This window comes from Acanthaster planci, linkage group LG17 (assembly GCF_054643075.1).
Source record: "Acanthaster planci isolate LZ-2023a linkage group LG17, COTS_SCS, whole genome shotgun sequence".
Taxonomy (NCBI): domain Eukaryota; kingdom Metazoa; phylum Echinodermata; class Asteroidea; order Valvatida; family Acanthasteridae; genus Acanthaster; species Acanthaster planci.
Window position 1 is genome coordinate 2,342,077 of NC_141793.1, and position 18,984 is coordinate 2,361,060.

The 18,984-nt window shown below is 45.0% G+C and overlaps 2 protein-coding genes across 2 annotated transcripts in view; one reads left to right on the top strand and one right to left on the bottom strand.

Moving 5' to 3' along the window:
* The first annotated feature begins 6 nt into the window (after window positions 1-6).
* LOC110982550 (uncharacterized) lies at window positions 7-2,363 on the top strand. Its single transcript, XM_022241030.2, has 4 exons — window positions 7-451; window positions 555-665; window positions 832-964; window positions 1,280-2,363. The coding sequence occupies exons 1-4, from the start codon at window positions 88-90 to the stop codon at window positions 1,374-1,376; spliced, it is 705 nt and encodes a 234-aa protein (XP_022096722.2). The 5' UTR covers window positions 7-87; the 3' UTR covers window positions 1,377-2,363.
* LOC110982549 (vascular endothelial growth factor receptor 1-like) overlaps window positions 2,187-18,984 on the bottom strand; it is a 39,853-nt gene continuing 23,055 nt past the window's right edge. The window contains exons 6-23 of the mRNA XM_022241028.2: window positions 17,661-17,966; window positions 16,883-17,052; window positions 15,785-15,971; window positions 14,887-15,207; window positions 13,791-14,177; window positions 13,193-13,525; window positions 12,438-12,761; window positions 11,701-11,979; window positions 11,201-11,301; window positions 10,643-10,820; window positions 9,807-9,911; window positions 9,323-9,433; window positions 8,671-8,975; window positions 8,166-8,288; window positions 7,936-8,006; window positions 7,372-7,512; window positions 6,352-6,457; window positions 2,187-5,839 (exon numbers count right to left, since the gene is read on the bottom strand). Of these exons, the coding sequence (XP_022096720.2) occupies window positions 4,925-5,839; window positions 6,352-6,457; window positions 7,372-7,512; window positions 7,936-8,006; window positions 8,166-8,288; window positions 8,671-8,975; window positions 9,323-9,433; window positions 9,807-9,911; window positions 10,643-10,820; window positions 11,201-11,301; window positions 11,701-11,979; window positions 12,438-12,761; window positions 13,193-13,525; window positions 13,791-14,177; window positions 14,887-15,207; window positions 15,785-15,971; window positions 16,883-17,052; window positions 17,661-17,966 (4,463 nt within the window). The 3' untranslated portion in view covers window positions 2,187-4,924. The remainder of the gene's footprint in view (window positions 5,840-6,351; window positions 6,458-7,371; window positions 7,513-7,935; window positions 8,007-8,165; window positions 8,289-8,670; window positions 8,976-9,322; window positions 9,434-9,806; window positions 9,912-10,642; window positions 10,821-11,200; window positions 11,302-11,700; window positions 11,980-12,437; window positions 12,762-13,192; window positions 13,526-13,790; window positions 14,178-14,886; window positions 15,208-15,784; window positions 15,972-16,882; window positions 17,053-17,660; window positions 17,967-18,984) is intronic.

Genomic DNA, 18,984 nt, shown 5'->3' on the forward strand with positions numbered 1-18,984 from the left:
CTCACACTTATATGGTGATATCCTCCGCTTAAACGGAACAAATCCATCGAAGCGTCTGCTGAAGAAGGAAGTCCCACCAAAAAGAAAATGCCAAGAAAAAGACGTAACAAGAAGGACCCAGTCGTCCAGAAACTGAATTTTGACAAGGAATGTGAAGAAACCACAACCATCGGAGGCTCGTTTGAATCAGATAGGATCTCTGAGGGGGGAGCCTCCGTTGAGCATGAGATCTGGGGATGTGTTCCGAGTCCGGAAGCAGGTGGCCCACCAACCGCGTCAGAGCAGTCGGGCTACGCCGAGCTGATACCAACGGACTTCGCGCACCGCGACCGTTTTAGGTTCTCCTGGCCATACGGGCTGACGGAAGATGACGACTCACCAAACCGGTTTCTAGTCATGTGTGCATGTCTGATCGTCTTAACTCTGGTTGTGCAATGGATCAAAACCGAAGGTACAAACCTCTGTACGTCGTGTCTTTCGTATGTGAAAATGACGAATCCTCGGGAAAAAAAAGTGTAACCAAAATTGTAACTTACATCTTAAATTCATTTCAGGATACACTTTGTGCTTGAGGTGGTACATGGAGTTGTTGGACAATGAAGAACTCGGCAACAGCGAGGAAATGGGAACATTGTCTTTCTTTAGTCTCTTCTCGGGCATATCAGGTGAGAAAATACTGAAATAATGCAATCTGTTTGTAGTTCTGCAAGCTCATTTCCTTTGCTTTTAACTTTATGTAACATTAATTCTAAATGCTTCCACTAGTGGGTTAAAATGCTGCATTACTTGTTCCATGCTTTACCCTGACGAGCAGTTAATCCTTTGTGGCAGGTTTTCTGTGGTCTCTGCTCGTCTCCTTCCTCCTTGGGTTATCGTGTTTGCTCTTCTCCTGGAGCCTCACCTACCAAGATTCCCTGCGGCCTGGCGAGTTTCCTCCTTCCCCCCTCTCTCCCAAGAAGTTCAGGTAAGATGTCACGCTTGACGAATCCTCCTCAAATCTTACACATTGACTCCAAGTTTTCTTGTTTTTATTTCATCTTCTGCTGTATTCGGAGGACTGGAGTAGAAAAAATAGTCTGCGAGTGAAAGTGTGTTGCCTGACCAGCAGTGGATGTGTGGATGAAAAGAAGTCGTGGATACATTTCTCCTCATGTTTGTTGGAATGATTGTGGTAAAATCGACGAGTAATTGAGACTCAAATCAAACTGTGTTTGACTCACGTCTAACTTGAACTTGAATCAGTGCCTTGAGTCAACGTCTCGTCTGATTTTTCTTTCAGGAAGCGATCGGGACACTCCTTCCACTCGAGCTACGTGATGGCCATCATCAACGGGATTGCGGTGTTTGCCTTGTCAGCCTGGTGGCTCTGCACATAGCTTTATCTGCCGATGGGTGTGGCTGGGTGTGGTTAGGTATTGTGGTAACGCTGTGGGTTCAGGTGCCCACAACTTTTAGTGTGTTTGTGTTGTGAGGGTGTGTGGTTTGGTAGGCAAATGAAGGTGCATTTCTGGGTGTGGTCAGCAAGGTAAACAGTAATCACCTTACCTGATGGCTTCATGCGCGTTTTCATCTCACATGGGTGTGGTCAGAGCATGGGCGTGGTCAGTGTGGTTCTGAGGATTGATCACAATTGCTGGATATATATTTACATCTGCAGGGCACTAGGTTGGGAAAAGCTCGACTAACATTTCCCTCTAGCTCGAATGAGAACCTAAAAAGCTGCTGTTTATGTTTAAATTATGTCCGGGATAAAGTTCTTGTTGATGTACAGTATTTCACAAGCATGATTTATTACCAGTTTAGTTTCTGGTTTCCTCTGTGGCTGTTAGTCCATTTGACCAGATTTTTAATTTTAAGTTCTTCAGGTATTTTCTTTTTCAAGTGTGAATAGTGATCTGAGAAATATCTTGAGTTTATTTATTTTGGCACATATTGCCGGCTCGTGTTTTACATGTGTATATTTTTTTTGTAAAAAGACTTAAAAACGTGATCGTCAAAATTTATCAGTATTTCGGCCAGGGGAAATGCATGATATAACTTTCATTTCTGTTTTGTAGTTCAGGTTAAAATATTCGCCTAAAACATCACTGTGTAGAATGCACATAATTTTCACTAATTGGTATAAAAAATTGATTGAAAAAATAAGACACCCATTTTAAAAGATACACATTATTACTCAAGTGAAATGCAATCTTTTAAATTTTGTTTTAATGACCCAACTGTTTTACTGTCAGTCAAAAACTGAATATAAATTTTGTACCTAGGTATGCTAAAAACGGAATGCATTGTTTTAAGCTGCACAAATATTTTCTGGAGTAAAATATGTACAGGCCTAGTTTCAAAAGATACGACTTTGAAATTTATTTCAAGTTCCGCCAAGAGTTCATTTCTTTTTGGGAGTCTGCTGCAAAGTTGACCCTGATTTGACTCAACTTTGGGTGAATACAGAGGGTTTGCATGGCTGCCTTCTTGAAGGCCGGTTCTATTGTCCCACAGGGTGTGCACACAAAAGGTTTCCCTGTGGAACAAAAGAACTGCCCTGCAAGATGGCCACCACGCAAAGCCTCTACAGGGGATTGAAGGTAAATTCAGAACAGGTGTAAAAACTCCGAAAGGAAGCTTCCAGAAACTGAGACATGGATAAATAACCATGTCTCGTGAAGTGACTAATTTTTTGGCAAGGTGATAGTTGGGACCGGGTTTGATTGGCTTGAATGCCAAATGACACTGCCACTTTGAAAAAATGGAGCGCTTGATTCAAATCATGTCTTGAGGTCAGGTCTGTGACCCCCGGGTCAAACATCATGACCCCAGGACACGATGGATGGACCATTAAACCGTTTCGCACAGAATTTTGTGCAGGAAGTACAGATGTTGGGAAGCATTGTGGTCTGCTTGCTACGAACTGTAGCAGTCTTCAGTCTGGTGGGATAGAGGAAAGTATGGGTTAATCAGTGCATGTGCAGTCAGTGTGCAAGTCCTGTGCGTACCGAAACGTTAACTTGTGTTTTTGATCACACAAATTCTATCCAATGAAGACTTTAAATCTGACAAAAGCAGCCCATCCTGGCACTTGGTAGTGGGGAGAAGGCGGCATGTGGAGCCATGGAGTGAATTTGTGTCCTTAAATGACAAATGGTGACAAGCATTTCAAGGCATTTTGGTAACCTGTTCTGGCAATCAACTTCAAGCAAGGTGTTTGTGCTTGGGGTAAACCATCCAAATATCTGACTCTTGGTTGATCGATCTGACTTTGGGCAAAACCCAGGTCACACCATTTAACCCCGGGTCAAACCTTTAGCTCTCATGATGTACCACTTGGCTCTCGATAATCTGAATCCTCGGTCAAACCATTCGTGACCCAAAGATCGAAGTAACCAACCTCGGCATAAGTGATCCTGACCCCGCATTGGCAAATCTATTCGACCAAATATTAAACTTTACAAATGTGGCATCCGATTATTAAAAAGGACATCAAATTTCATTCAACGCCTTCCAAATGATTACAGGATTATCAAACTTTCAAAGCCAAAAGGAAAAAACAGCACCAGTTCTAATAACATCAGTATCTTTGAAATAGGAAAAAATGTTCTGGCAAGATTTAAAATATCCATGTTGGGCCACATTTGAGCGACCACCTACTAGAATATGATACAATGCTACAGCATTACCGTTATGAAATATTTAGCAACGATTATTTCAACAAGACGTAAAAACCATACCAAAACTGAAATGGAAAGAATAAATAAAACTTTTCAATCAATACATATAAAAGAAAATCTCTTATTTGTGAAAATGCCAACATTTCACGAAATTGTAATATTAAATTGTACCCCACAATTTTTTTGGAATAGGTATTTTTTCAGAACCCATGATCCACAGGGATTCTAATGAAACTGCTGGCACTAATTTTAACTGCTACATCCTCCCTGTCATGCCACAACTGCATGGGTTGTGCTTGTAAAATTCTAATATTTTCCTATTCTGAATAGAAAAAAAAACCCTGCACACCAATACTCCATAATTGGCCATTTATTTTCACATTTAAATTATTTCATTTATAGCAGGCACAAAAAATACCTCAGTAGAAACATTTTTGACATGCGGACTTATCTGTTTGAAAAAGGTAAAGCGGGTCTGAATGGCTACCAGCCAATTCCTAACATCTACACATCGGGACGGCCGGTTACCCTCTCAAAAATTCTTCTGAGCAGATTATTCTCTGCTAATCAATTTCTACAATTTCAATCTCCTGCAGTCTCCTGACGACAGACAGAGCCCACTGTCCAAAACGTTGAGTACCGCCGGTTCTTTTCAGGACCCCACATGCTCAGCGAGATGTAGCCATGATGCTACCGGAAATCTTGTTAACCTACTTGTTTCAACGCTGCATAGAATTTGCCCATGCTTTCGGGTTTTTTTTTTTACCCGGGTAGTTTTATGTCTTGTCACAGTCTCATTTCAGAAAGTACAGTATCAACTTAAAACATGTTTTACAAATAAATAAAATAGAACTTTTCTCTATCCAAATATAAAAATAAAGCATTACCGGAGTCTGCCAAGTACTCATTTTAAGACGTTGAGCGTAGAAAAGTACCTTATGAAAAATTTCTGCAGTCCTGATTATACCCACGGACTTTGTCAAACAACGAGAGTTGTTCAGTCATTTCATTAATTATCACGATGCCAGATTGGTTGATTGTTCAAATTGACGGCAAAAGGGGTGTGAATTCTAATGGTGTTTGTATCACTGGCACTCGTCATTGCCCGAAAAAAAAAAGTCACTTTGTTGCTCATGCAGCCTTGCCGGGGCTGTGTCATCTTGTCAGGCTGACCCTGTCACTGTCGGTATTGTCAATGTGGCAAGTGACAGCAGTACTGTCGGTGTTACATGTGAGAGTGGGCACTCCGCTTGAACTCTGGTTCAGACGTGGACCGATCGTGGGTCAGTGTCCTTCGATTTTGGCCCCGATAGTAATGTCTCTTTCTCGGGTGACCATGACAAAGTTGAGAAATCCCGTTTTGGAAGCGGGGGCTTCTGGAGCCCCAACTTCCCGTCTGACAACCGACCCAGCGACATTGACTGGCAATCTCTCGCTGGCAGTTTGGGCCGGCCCAAAAGTGAAGTCTCTTCTTCCGGTGGGTCGGTGCAGCCATCCCGATCTTCGACCTTTGGGGTCGCGTCAAGGGTCACATTGGGCCGGCCCCCCTTGATGGATGAGTACAAGTGGTTCCCCTCCAGGCCCTTGTCGGGATCTGATGGGGCAGATTTGTCAGGCCGCGAGCCCTTAATTGAAGCATAGGTGTGAAGTTTATTGTCGTCGGGTGAGGGTAGATCATCAACTTGGCCCTTGCCCGCATCACGTGCAAAGCCACTGCCCGCAACATTGTCCGAGCTTAAACCGGGACGTGTCCCCTTCACTGACGTGTAGGTGTGGAGGGGTTCGTCCGTTCCACCCTTGTATGGGTCCTCTGGCAAGCTGTCTGGCAATTGCCCTTGTGGTTTGGAGGGACCCTGTGAACCTGGGCCGGCGCTGTATCGATGCATGAGGCTGGCCTCTCCTAGAATTTCAGTGCTTGGGGGCTCGTTCCCCCCCTCCTCAGTTTGGGGTGCCGCCCCCTCGGTGTGGTCCTTCTCCCCATCTCTTGGCACCCTGTGATACGTGGGGTCACCAAAGTGATCGTCCGCCGCATCTTGAGTCGTCCTGCCGTCCGACGACTTTTGCGGGGTTTCGGTTTCCTCCTTGATGGTGTCCGGCTTGCGGTTAATCGACAACTTCCCGAAATCCAGCTCACAATACTGGCCCTCCTGGTAGGGTATGTTCAGGTCGATGTACTCCTGTGAAAAAAAAACAAACCAAAAAATAACTTTGTATTCACACACGACCACCGTCTGTGGGAATGTACGATCGCTGTATGTGTGTCTTTACCATGCATGCAAAGACAGATGCAGAATCAAATTTTTCAGAGGGGCTAAACATGTTTTCCTGCTGTGGGGGGGGGGGAATTTGGAAGTTTTTTATACAATCTTTTCTGGATTCTCTGAGTAGTGAGGCTAAGTTCTTAGGGTTTTTTTTTTCCATGCTCTCAGCTCAGGAGGAAGGAAATTGGAATGAAACCCTGAAGAATTTGCCTGGATCTCGTTTGAAAAAAAGTCGGATCCTTTTGGTGGGCCATGGCCCTCGGAGCTCCCCCCTTCCATCCACAAATCTCTTCTTGTCAGACTGTTCGTGCTCCCGCGAGTTGAACAAAGAGTGCGATGCTGAACACTCAAATCTGTTCATTTGAAATACTGAATAGTTCTCGCATCTTCAAAAAAAATTGATGCATTTATAGAAACTGGCCTCCTACCTGTCTTGTGTTTGATTCCAGGAGTTCGCCAAACTGCCCAGCCAGCTCAGAGAACATGGGTCTGTCCTTGGGTTCGTCACTCCAGCACTCCAGCATGAGATTATACCTACGTGGGTGACAGCAACAAACCAAGTACCAAATTAATCACTGAAAATTGCAACAAATCAGCAACCTACTATGAGCAGAATTCAATTCGACCAAAAGATCCTGCTTATCAATTTGGTGATTGATAGGTCATCAATTAGTCAATTATTGGCCAATCATCTGTTACCAGAATATTATCTGTTTGATTCACTGAGATGGGCATGAGTCGAGTACTTTTTATTCTTGCATTTACTGATTCGCAGTGTACAACTGAGAAATATATGGATTGATTGAAAGACTGATCATAGTAGTGAACGATTGATGACAAATTTGATGATAAACTGACTCGACTGACTAATAAATCTTTGATTTGTTGATTCATTGATCATTATTGAACTGGTGATTGACCGATTGACTGATCAATTTAATTATGGGTTTTGCTCTTACCCGATGTATATATTTATAAATTATGTATACTCAGTGCTTATCTGAGAGCTTGCAAAAAAAATTGCAAGCTTACTCGGGTGGGACTCGAACGCATGACCTCCTGCTTAACAGTGCAGACATCTTAACCACTCGACCACTGAGCTTGCCGGGTTTGGCTGGCCAGTCTGAGTCAGGTGTAGCATTGGGTATCGCGAAGTATTTTCAAGATGTACTTTTGCGTTGGGGAGACGCAAAAGTACATCTCAAAAATGATCCACTGATTGTTGACTAACTGAATGAGTGGCTGACTGACTAATTGATCGATCAACAGACTAATTGATTGATCAACTGAATGATTGATGGATCAATTGAATGAATGATTAATTGACTGATTGATTGATCAAATGTTTGACTAATTGATTGATTGACTGATCAATCGGTATCAATTGATAATTGGTAGTACTGGACACTTTATTGGGAATTTGACTGACTGACAACATTTTAGCTTACACTTCTCTGGGTGCGTGCTCTGGGCAGCTCATCCGGTAGCCTGCCTTCATCTTGTCGTAGAATTTCTCGTCCACCTGGACGCCAGGATACGGGGACCCACCGAGGGAAAACACCTCCCATGTGAACACGCCGAAGGACCAGCTGCGGGAAAGAAAACACAGGGAAGTCAATGACAGAGACAGGGCACAAGACACGGTCAATATAAAAAGAACTGAAATAGAAGGCAGAAAAAAGGGAGGAAAATACAGTCCCGAAAAAAATGACCCCAAGGTGGAGTACAAAGAAAAATGCTGAAAGACAAAAGAGAAATATCTTTGAAGTAACTCGAGGAACAAATATGGAAACAGTAAGACACCCATTGGGCACGGCAGAATTTCCAACATGTTTGGATTCTTTCAAAAACTGTTCAACTTCCAAATGCATCAAGAAGCAATAGATGATTCCTCCTTTGTTTCTGCCTTTCTGCCATGGTGGAGGTGGGAGGGTTGGACTCTTAAAACCTCCTTCCCTGGGCAAATGCACATACCAACAATGGACAACAGACAGACAGTCCGAGGTACTCACATGTCACTGTAGGTCGTAAAGATCTTGTCAAAGATTGCCTCTGGGGCCATCCACTTGATCGGCAAGAGGCCCTGAAACCAGAATGAAATGTTGTTTGGTTTTTCTCGTTAGACAGGTTCTGCAGATTTCAGGGGCATTTTGGGAAACTCCTTGTTTTGAATTTTCAAAGAAGAGAACTCTGAAAGGGATTAACTTGGGACAGATTATCGTCACGTTCTTACAGTGCCTACCTTGCCGCTGCCAATGTAGTCAGTGTCGTGGTAGAAACTCCTGGACAGTCCAAAGTCACAAATCTTCACCACGTTGTTCCCGCCCAGAAGCACGTTGCGGGCTGCCAAATCCCGATGAATACACTGAAAAAGAAACCCAAACAATTTGTTAAGTTTGGCCACAGTATTTTTGGCATCCATTTCCCCCAAGGTAACTGGCTCAGACCACAAAATGACATTCTTGACTGGCGTTTTGGAATTTAACGTGCAGTTTTACAGCTATTCCGTACAATCTGTCCATTTCCACTAAAACTGTGATAACGCAAGAGTCTATATTAACAGATTTCTTGCAATAGTATTAACATTTCAAATAAACTTTCTACTACATCCCACAATGCTTCTCAACAATAAACAAATGACCCAAGGTTGATAAAAGAGCCCCAAACCCACGACCCTTTCAAAGTTCCATGAACCTGTGATGGGAAAAATTTGAATTTGTTTTTTGGTGGGGGGGGGGGCATCCTACCTTCCTGGAAGCCAGGAACTCCATCCCCCGAGCCACCTGGAAGCAGTAGCACACCAGGTCCTCCACGGACAACGGCTTCTCGGCCATGCGCTTGGCCTCCTTGTCCACTAGCTCGTACTCAGCGGCCGGTGGCTCGCTCACGCAGGCCTCCCGCAGCAGCAGGTCGGCGTAGTTCAGCTCGTTCTCCTGGTTCTCCTCTGCCTCGCTCTTGGCCGGCTTGACGGCCTGGAAGGTGTCGCGCTTGGAGCGCAGGTAGTCGCTCAGGTTCCCGTACGGGCAGTACTCCACGATGACGAGGGGAGGGGCTGTCAATTCGTGGCCGGCCGGGGAAGAAATAGAATCATTATCAGTGTTATAGTCTGGTACTAGTAAAGTATAAACTTCACAGCCGAGTATTGAAATGGTTCGGCGTGAACAAAGCCACGGACATTGGACAGCGCATACTCCAAAGTAAGATTACGGAATAAAACTCGGCCAAGTACGTTTCAAGTACTTTGGTCCACAATTTTCACAAAAGTCAGAGTGGCTGAAATCTTATATTTGTTTTGTGATCTCACTTTGTGGGAAGTCAGGAAAGTCCTGCTAGTAGGAAAAATGGAAAACTTGTAACAAAGTAGTTTGGAAATAGTAACATCTGTGGAGGTGCACTTACAATCCTGCGTGCAGGCGCCCAGGAAGTTGACAACGTTGAGGTGATGTCCCACCTGAATAAGCATTTTCAATTCCCCGAACAGTGCCTTCCGGTCAACGTAACTACAATCAGCTGGAAATGAGAAAAAAGACACCAGATAAAACACTCGCTCAGGGAGGGAAACTCTGAACTTCAAATGAAAATGGCAACCTTTGATTGTTACGTATTTAAAAAGTCAGTTTTTGAGGACAGGTCTCAGGTCAACCCAGAAGTGGCCACAAAATCGGACGAGGAATGACCTTGGAGCAAATTCGCAAAAGCTGAATGCGACATAACTTCGATAGATTTTGCCACTGACAATTCCTGACGCAAAGAGTGCATTTGCATTCCCTTCTGCACCAAACCTGAACCCATCGTTCACTCTATTTGTTTTGCGCCGTGATACGAAGCGAAAAGCCGAATACAGAAATTCCACTGCACTTGTCAAAGCTTTGGCAAATCTTACATTTGACGGTTTTCACGGCCACCGGGACATATCGCTCATTCTTGTTGATTCCGGCTGCCACTCCTTTGAGAACCATGCCAAAGGCTCCTTGACCAATCACAGAGCCTGCAGAGGAGGGAACAAACGAAAGAACAAAACCTCAACTTCCACCCCAGTCCTCTTGTTACTTTGCTCGTCTCATTGAGCATCTTAAAGTGCATGTCAAACGACAGGGATTTATTTACCAATGCCCCAATTAAAGTAGGACTTAGCCAAGTTCATGATGAAGAGTCCGAATGGACAGAGCGTGACCCACATAACCTTAATTTGCACCTGAGAAAAAAAAGAGTTTGCCCAACACTTGTTGTCACTACACAATGATGTGAGATGTGAAAGAGGATGTTCCAATCTATTAATGACATTTTTAAATTGACCCCGTGACCCCAATAATCTTACCTTTGCAAGTGCAAAAAAAAGGTTGTCCCGAATTTGTTGTCGCTTAGAGAAACTGTTTGAATCTACAAATGACATCTTTAAAACTCTCGTATTTTCCAGCTAACAACTACAGTTTTTTGCATTATTACATAATCCCGATAATCATTGATTAAAATCTTGCTTGGCAAATTACAAGAGATATAAACTACGTTGAAACCAGAACGATCAACTGGGCAATTTCGTCCAAAGCTCAGTCGTTCTAAACATCTAGATCCCCTGGTCCAAACTGTGCAATTGTCAAGTATTTTGCTGTACCTCTTCATATGTATATTGATTTGTTCAAAAACTAACAGTCGAAAAACATGTCTTCTTGTGAAAAGAAAATGTAATTCAAAACTCTCTTTGCCAACAAAGTGACTCACCTAGCTTCAGCCGATCGCGGGGGAACTCCCACCGGGGGTCAAAGGGCAACTGGTCCCCAAACTCCTCCTTGAAGGACATGCGGAAGGGGGAGGCGGGGCCACGCGGGGACCGGGGATTGACCAGACCCAACTCCATGTTTGCGGAATTGCGTTTGGCCTTCCGAGCCAATCGGAAATTCTGTAAAGAAATGACCACAAATGAAAAGCTATCAAATTTGACCTCAAGTTTGTGAGCGCAGTCAAATCCAACCTTGGCAAGGTTCCTTAACCCCTTCGCTCTGGGAGACGGCAAGAGCCGCGGCATGACGGGGGTTAATTCTGACCTCACTGCATACTTTTTTCTTGTCAACATAAATTCCTGCAAACATTTTTTACGGAAAACGGCAGGAGAGTTGTTAGAATCTCTGATAAAATTTCAGCCTCAAAAAACTCAAACACGTAGGAGTGTTGCAGGAATGCTGCACTGATCTGGACTTTGTTTTCATGCTAAAAAGTTGTTGCACAAGCGCCCTCGTGTGGCCAGACACACGATGCCACTGGGGACTGCACGCCACTCACCCGCTTTGCCATGGCTATTATGCCGAGGACCAGGATCAGAAATATGATGCCAGCGATGATACCACCAGCTAGCAGGGGTACCAGCAGTGCATTGTCCCTGTCTGTGGAGGACAAAAAGTTACAAGAATTCGTGAGTCTTACCATATCGCTATACGAAACACACGTCAAAGCCGTGGACCTGAAAGACTGTGCTGGATATGGCGGTAGCGCTGTTCAAGTTTTGCGTTAATTCCAAGAGTGCAATGAAGGTGAAATTTGAAGTGCATAAGGGCTAGATGTGGGTAATCTGTCTGCCTGACTAATTTTCACTGCATCTTCATATGAGGCAATGCATCTGCTCTATTCACAGAGCACCTTCCGGGAAGTTAACGACAAATATGGCAAAATAATTGCATCCAGTGGCAAAGTATGACTGATATTGATGACTGACATTAAAACAGAGAGTGAGAACGGCAAACAGAATAGATGGAGTGCCGAAAAGGGAGGAACGATGTTCTCACGTATGACAAGCGTCACGGTGTCCCTGGCTTCCCCGTGGTCATTTCGGGCGACGCACGTGTACTCGCCATTGTCCGCCTCTGCCAGTCGCTTGAAGACCAGCGCCCGGGCGTCGTTGTCGTACCTCTTTGCGGGCACGTCCTCCAGCTGATTGCCTTCGTGGGGTTGCCACTTCCAGGAGATCTCGGGTGCCGGCTCTCCTGTGATGATGCACGGGATGGTCAGGTTGTCCCCGATGTTGTGGGTGTAGACTTCCTCGCTGATGGTGGCCGTGGGACTCTCTGGGGCGGGTTCAGAGGGGTGGACTATGTTACGTTCGGTATGACACCCTCAATAAGTTTTCTAAAATTTATTTAGGCTACCCAAAAACCAAAAATTCTTTCCGGCCTGGGATCTCTGAAGAAAGGGTAGATGCCCTTTTCCTCTGCTCACCTTCTCTAGGTGGTGAATTTTGTTCCCAAGATGGCAATGATGGATCTTTTCCAGTCTTTTGCCGTCTCGTTGAGCTTGTATCCTCCGTATTAGGTTTTGAGTGTTCACACAACTTTGGTGTCGTCACAAATATATATGGTTTTTATTTGAATATTTGTGAGGACTCTAAAAATTTTTTGGAAGAAACAACATTTTGGCTTATATATCCATGTAGGATTCAAACAGTAGCTTACTGCTGAAACCTGCACAAACAGACTGGTGTTAACATGCTAGAAGCAACCCGATGTTTGTAATTTCAGGTTTTTACCTTGAATGAGCAACTCGCCCGCGGATAACGCTGAGCCTCCTTTATTCTCAACGCGGCACACGTACATCCCGCCATGGGCTGGTGTGACCTCTGGCGACAGATACAGCTTGGAGGCCACCGTGTTGTTTGTAACGAGCCCTGTCTCTATGTTGGTGACGGTGCTGTTGTCGGCGGTGATTGGGCGTCCGTCTTTGGACCAGGCCAGTTCGGGGAGGGGGTCGCCCCTTGCTCGGCATTCCAGCACAAAGTCGAAGGGGATGGTCTTCTTCCTGTCCAGGGTGTACGTTCGTTGCAGCTCCGTAATGAACCTGGGCAGAACAATTTCTGCAGGGAAAGTGACCAAAATGCATCCAAAAAGCAAAGGTGAGATCGACTTCTAATGCTATCTGAAATCTGCTCAAGCGTAGGCAGGCAATGGCTGGGCATGTACTACATGGATGACACATGAGATTTCGTCAGAATGAGCACAATTCTGTGAACAGGCAGCAGCCACAAAGAAGACATGGCAGTCGGGAGTTTGTCACACCTCTATACCATGGGGAGGGGCATTGAAACATGATGATAAAAAGACTATCTTGGCTGTACACAATTTTGAAATAGTTGACAGCTATGAAGCACTTGTATTGAAGACAGCACAAGATTTCCACTGCACTTATCATAGTTTGTATTTCGAACGGTGAACCTATCGCTGACACTTGAGCCAAGAGGGCTAATGCTGCTCGCTATCGAGCCTTTGATAAAACAGATTGACAAACCTTTCACGTTTAGCTGTACTTCATAAACGACCACACTTTCATTGGTCCTCCGTTTTTGCGCCCAGCAGCGGTACACCCCCGTGTTGTTGGCCAGGGCCCTGCTTATCGTCAGCTCCGACGTATAATGGAACCCCGTCTGCCCCAAGGCCGTGACCCTCTCGTCGTCGGAGCTGATTGGGATGGGCTCCGACGAGGTCGCGTTGTCGGCGGGGATCCAGTCCCAGGCTGCATCCTCGGCAAATGCGTAGATGTTCGTCTTGCAAGCCAAGCTGGCCTGGTCAAAGTTGTACACGGTCTTCACCTCCTGAACAGCCGGCAGGCTGAACTTCAAATCTGTTGACGTTTGTGTCAAAGGCATGAGCTCCAATACAGCTGAGATAATTTCTGAACTGGTACTTTCATTGTCGATCTACCTGCGAACAACTGATCTGACTTCTTCAAGAGGGCTCATCATGATAAGGAAACCATTGAGCAGCTGTAGCTAATTAAACCACCCACCCAAGTTCTCAACTCTGCTACTGTTTTTGCTGAAATGTAATGGAAGCATTCATATACATGTACCAAGAATTCGAATCAGTCACTTAATTACTAAACTTACCGGTCAGTCTATATTCCAGGGTGTCGTACACCACGTCTCGAATTTGGTCCGACGGCGACCGGCCCACACAGCGGAAAATGCCGGACTGCGGCACCCTTCCCAGGCTCAGGACCGACGTTGTGCTCCGCTCAGAGGCCAGGGCGGAGAGGTCTCCTGCCTGCGCCCACGATTGGGCCCCAGCCCCGACGGGAATCCACTGGTTGTCATCCGTCAGCTCCCCGAGATGGTTGCAGAGCTCGCTGGTGCAGCTGCGCCACTCCCATGAGAGGAGTGGGGCGGGGTGGCCACGCCCCTGGCAGACCAGACTGTAGTTCTGCTCGGTGAAGTAGAGGGGTGGGTCTTGATAGGTGGGCGCTGGAGTCACCGTCAGATTGACTTCTGGGATTTCTGGTTAACACAATAAATTGTGATGAGCTAATTAGAATTGAATCCGGTGGAAGTGATGGATGGAGCTGGTTAGCGCAGTGGATCTCAACTTCTCAAGTCACACTGAGTTGCTCTGGGAAAGAAAATTTTACTGAACATTTTGTCACCGCTTTCAAGATGAGACGGTTGTGTGGGATTTGAAAAAAAATTTTTTGATATAACCGTAGTTTCTCCTATTTTGAAACTGCAAAAACTATCCCTGTAATAAGAATGAAAACAATGGTTTATAATTAGCAGACAAATGTAATTAGCAAAGATGCTGTCCTGTGTGAAAATGAACATCCATGTTCTCCTACGTTCTGGCCCTTCCGTGCGATGTGTTTCTTCATCCATAGGGAAGAGGCCTTTGTGAAAAGGAAAATCTTAGTTGTCATATATTTGTGCCTTTCTGGGTTTCCTAAGTGCTCAAAGGCAGACATGTTAAAGTCTCTTTATGAAACGTGAAACACAGTTTGAGACGCCTGCTCCTGCCTGGTATGATTAATGTAAATACAGATTAATTTCAATTAATGATGCTTTGCTTACGGAAGTATGTTGATACGGTTAAGTTCAAAAGTATAACGAAAAAGAGCCAAGTCGGTAAATTGCTATTTTTGACCTGCCTGTCCCTTCGTGAAAACGACGTCTATTTACGGCCCCGCAAACCTCTTGGTCGTAATTTTTCACTCACCAAGAACAGAGAGCTGAAGGGTAAGCTTTCGAGTGTGGTACTGGTTGACTGCGACCACCTCGTAAAGACCTCCATCCTCTGCTGTCACGTTTGAAATGCATCCGGAGATGATCAGAGAATCGTCAGCGGGTTGAGGATCTTCCAGAACCGTGAAACGGGGGGCTGCCTCCTGCGACTGGTTCACGCCGTTTTTGCTCCACCAGTACTGAGCCACTGGATATGATTTTATCTGAGCTCGGAGGCAGACTTCGTCCTGACCTTCGACCTCCTCGACCATCGATTGGCCGGGCGGATAAGGGGTCAGGTCAACAATGCCCTCCTCTAGTGAAAAGATTTAAGGAAAGATTTATCGAATTGGCAGTAATTTTCAGAGAGTCACTCGATATACACAGCATGAGTAACGTTAGTAGATTTTGGACAGTTTTAACAGCTGTACTCAGAAATGTTTAGACTCTGGGCATAGGCTTTGACAAGCCTCTATGATGTCGCTGTTCTGATGACTGTTCAAAAGACAGTGGAAAAATTACCCCCCCCAAAAAAAATACAGCAAAAAAAGGTATTCAGATGAAATTCCTGTTAATATCTTGATCCTGCCTGGGGCAATCTAAGGAGAGTTCTCTTCTTCCAGAATATGGACAGCCGGGTGAGAGAGGCACTGCATATTTGTCGAGACATGACCATTATCCATGCTGTCTTCCCTCATGAAAACTGTTGCTACGTGTTTTTGCAACCTTTCAGTTGTACGAATGAACATTGAAAGAAATATTGTTCCGATTACAGCCTTGACGTCACAAACTTGTTTCGAGTCACAGCTGTAAGAACTCTGCCCCACTGATTTGTCACCGACCCATGACATAACCCGGCACCAACTCTCTCCCACTCGTTCTTCAAAACTTACCAAGTACACGCAAAGATGCGTTGAGCGTTTTGCTCTGTTCGACATTAAACAGACGGCACTTGAAGATCCCGCTGTTCTCCAGGCTGACATTTTGGAGCGTTAAGATGTGTTCAGAGATAACAGTTGAAGCTTCGAAATCGACTTTCGGATGTTTCGATTCCACCCTGGCATTATCCTTTTGCCAATCCTACGAAAGAAACACAAAGTCCCATGAAACACTACGTGACTGTGTGGCCCGTGCTTTTTGAGCAAAGACAGGGTATAGATATCGTTCAGCTTCAAAACTTTAATGTTGGTGACAACCAGGGTGCTGGTCATAATTCTGAACAGTTGGAACGTTCTCTTCGGAACTCTGTGTTCTCATTCCAGGACAGATGGCCTTTCCATCCGTTCCATTCCGGCTAATGCATGAACATTCCTTCGAATGTTCCCGCCTTCTGAGAGAGTCCCTTTAATTCTGAACATCCCCACTAGAAATCTTCCCCGTGAGACCACGAAGAGGATGGGCCAAGCTTGGTCTAAGTGGAGCGGGGGCAGGCCAGAATGGCCATGTATATCATGCAAGCACGACAATGTTCCTGAGTGACTTTGTGCTCGTATGGGGAAGTCCTGAAACACTCAAGTGCTCTCTCGCAACAGCTTGGAAAAACTCAAAAATATACACTGAGCTGACTTCTGCAGTGAAATTTACTGGAATCACTACAACGACCTTCATGTCTATGACGGAGGGGAGAAAGTTTAGGCTGATAATGTCATCCGACCGAAAGTTACAATGAAAAGACCTTTCATTTTTCAAAAAATTGCTAAAAAAAAAAAAATCAGTCCTGACATTGAAAAGATTCTCCTTTTAATTTTTGAAATTGATTCCCGTGATTCACTGCAGGTTTCCTCTTCAGACTGACAGATAGAGTATGATTTCATGGTAACAAAATTGCAACATTGAAATGTACACGTATCTGAAATGACCAAATGAAATTTTTCTAAAAGCAAGAACATGTAGAAAAGCTGCGAATTCTCTTACAATGCACACAGAATCTCTGATTCGGTTGTTTTGTTTTGTTTTTTTTTTGCTCTTTTGCTAGCGTTGCTTCCACCAACCTGTTCTTGACCGGGAAATGTGAATTCTGCCTTTGGCTGGATGTCCAGCGTAAAAGAAGATGCTAGGAGGGGGATATTAACAAAGCAGGTCAGGCTGAACGGTCCTTCTCCCTGGACAAGACGGCTCGCCGATGGCCGTATTTCTGTTTGAAAGTTGTCCTGCGTCTCCCCTACATGGAAAGGGATGAATAAGTGACACAGTGTCAAGTGGCGAGCCACCGCGTTGGATGTGGACTCCGAGGCTCAAGTCAATGTTTTGGGTCCTTTTTTAAAATTTTCATTACGAGTCAAGTCGGTGATCTGCTCGGACAAGTGAGCGCAACGGATAAGTGAGGCAGTGACGCTGGATAACTGGGGCCTATTCTAGAGACTACTGGACTGGGCCCCAGAAGTATCATCTAATAACGGGGTGAGCACAGCATGACCAAAAATGGGGAAACATAGGTACGCACAGCAACCGTAAAGCTCAAATATTTAAGACACTCGTCCAGTGAGAATAAAAAAACTTACAAATGATCATTCGACATGGTCATAGGGAGAGTTTTCCTTTGTCAAGGGTAATGCACCTTTTGAGGGGAATTTTATTGTCATGAATTCAGTATTCTTCCCTCTTTGTATTTCGTGTTTTTAGTATAGCCGACGCCATCTTGAGTTTCGGGTGTTCATATTTGGCAGGGGGGGCACTGTTTGCGAGTCAGGTGAGCAAAAGTTTTGGATACGCATACGTCCCTGGGTGCATCGGGTCTCGGTCAAAATGCTGAGAAAACTCGCCTCTCACCTTCCACCAAAACTTTGAAGGACACGTAATGGTTCTGGGAAATCTCCCCCAGGACGCACCAGACAGTCACCTTGGGCGTGAGCTTCTTGTTGGTGTCGACCCAGAAACCGACCTTGGGGTCGAAGGTCACGGTCCGCTGAGAGACAAAATCTCTGACCTCGGTGAAGGTCTCTGTGTAGAAGGCATAGAGCCGTACTGGATTGCCGGGGTGGGGATTGCTGACCCTACAAGGCACGGTGAACGGCGACGTGTGGTTTTCTAAGTAGATGACCTCAACGTCGGATGGTAGAAAGAAATCCTCCAGATCTGGAAAGATTGAGAGGTTGGCAACAGAAACCAAAATGGAAGTAGGTGGTATAAAGGCAAACCAACTTTCAATACGGACTCCACAGGCAATGTGGTGGCAGTAGGGATTGACGCTAGATATGGGGGAAGTTGAGGGGGGTCTACGCAAATGGATAAGAACACTGAGAGGAATTTTGCTTTCCAAAACAGATTGGTGCACCTCACACGTTTTGACAAATTTCGTATTAACCATATGCTGCCGGGAGCCCGGTTTGAGGCACAGAGGCTTTATACACGAAAAAAAAACGGGGAGCCCGAAACTGGACAAAAGAGCTGGGCTTTGTAACAAAAGACTGTAATCGGAACAAAAGACTGAGCTGCTGGGAATTGCCAACATTTTTTCAGTTGTCAATAGCGGAGGAACTCCGTCATTGTTTTGAAAGATTATACCACTTTTTGTGGCATTCAGCGCAAGTGGATTACCACCGGGGACAAAAGTGCTCCAGCACTACAGTGATGAGCGATACAATACCGCTGCACACTAATCTGGCCCCTATTGAAAAGACGCCAGTAGCGCACTGTGCTGGTTTCGGAAACAAAAGAAAATTACGTAACACCGCACAATCTGAGCTCTTTTTACAAGGCGGCAGGCCTGGCTGAAATATTTGGACTTCAATAGATGTTGCCTGTCAGATTAGAGTACCCCCAGAGAGTCATCTGTGTGGGTATAACCATCTCGTAAATGAAGTTATGAATTTTTAAGGAGTTTTAAAAACAGAAAACAATACAAAAAACCCGGTGCAGCAGAACCAACATGGATAAATGGCCCGGCAGGCCAATTAATTTAATGTTAATTCATACAGAGACATCAAGTGATGCCAGTAGAAGACAGTCAAAACATTTCCCAAAAGGAATACTGAATGCAAAGGTGTAAGGGGAGGCGTGGGAAGGGTTCGTGCTTTGCTCCAAAATGACATTTTGCAACCCTTGTCCAAATTTCCCGGAGGGTTGTGACGGGTGCTGTGATCCTGCAATCAAT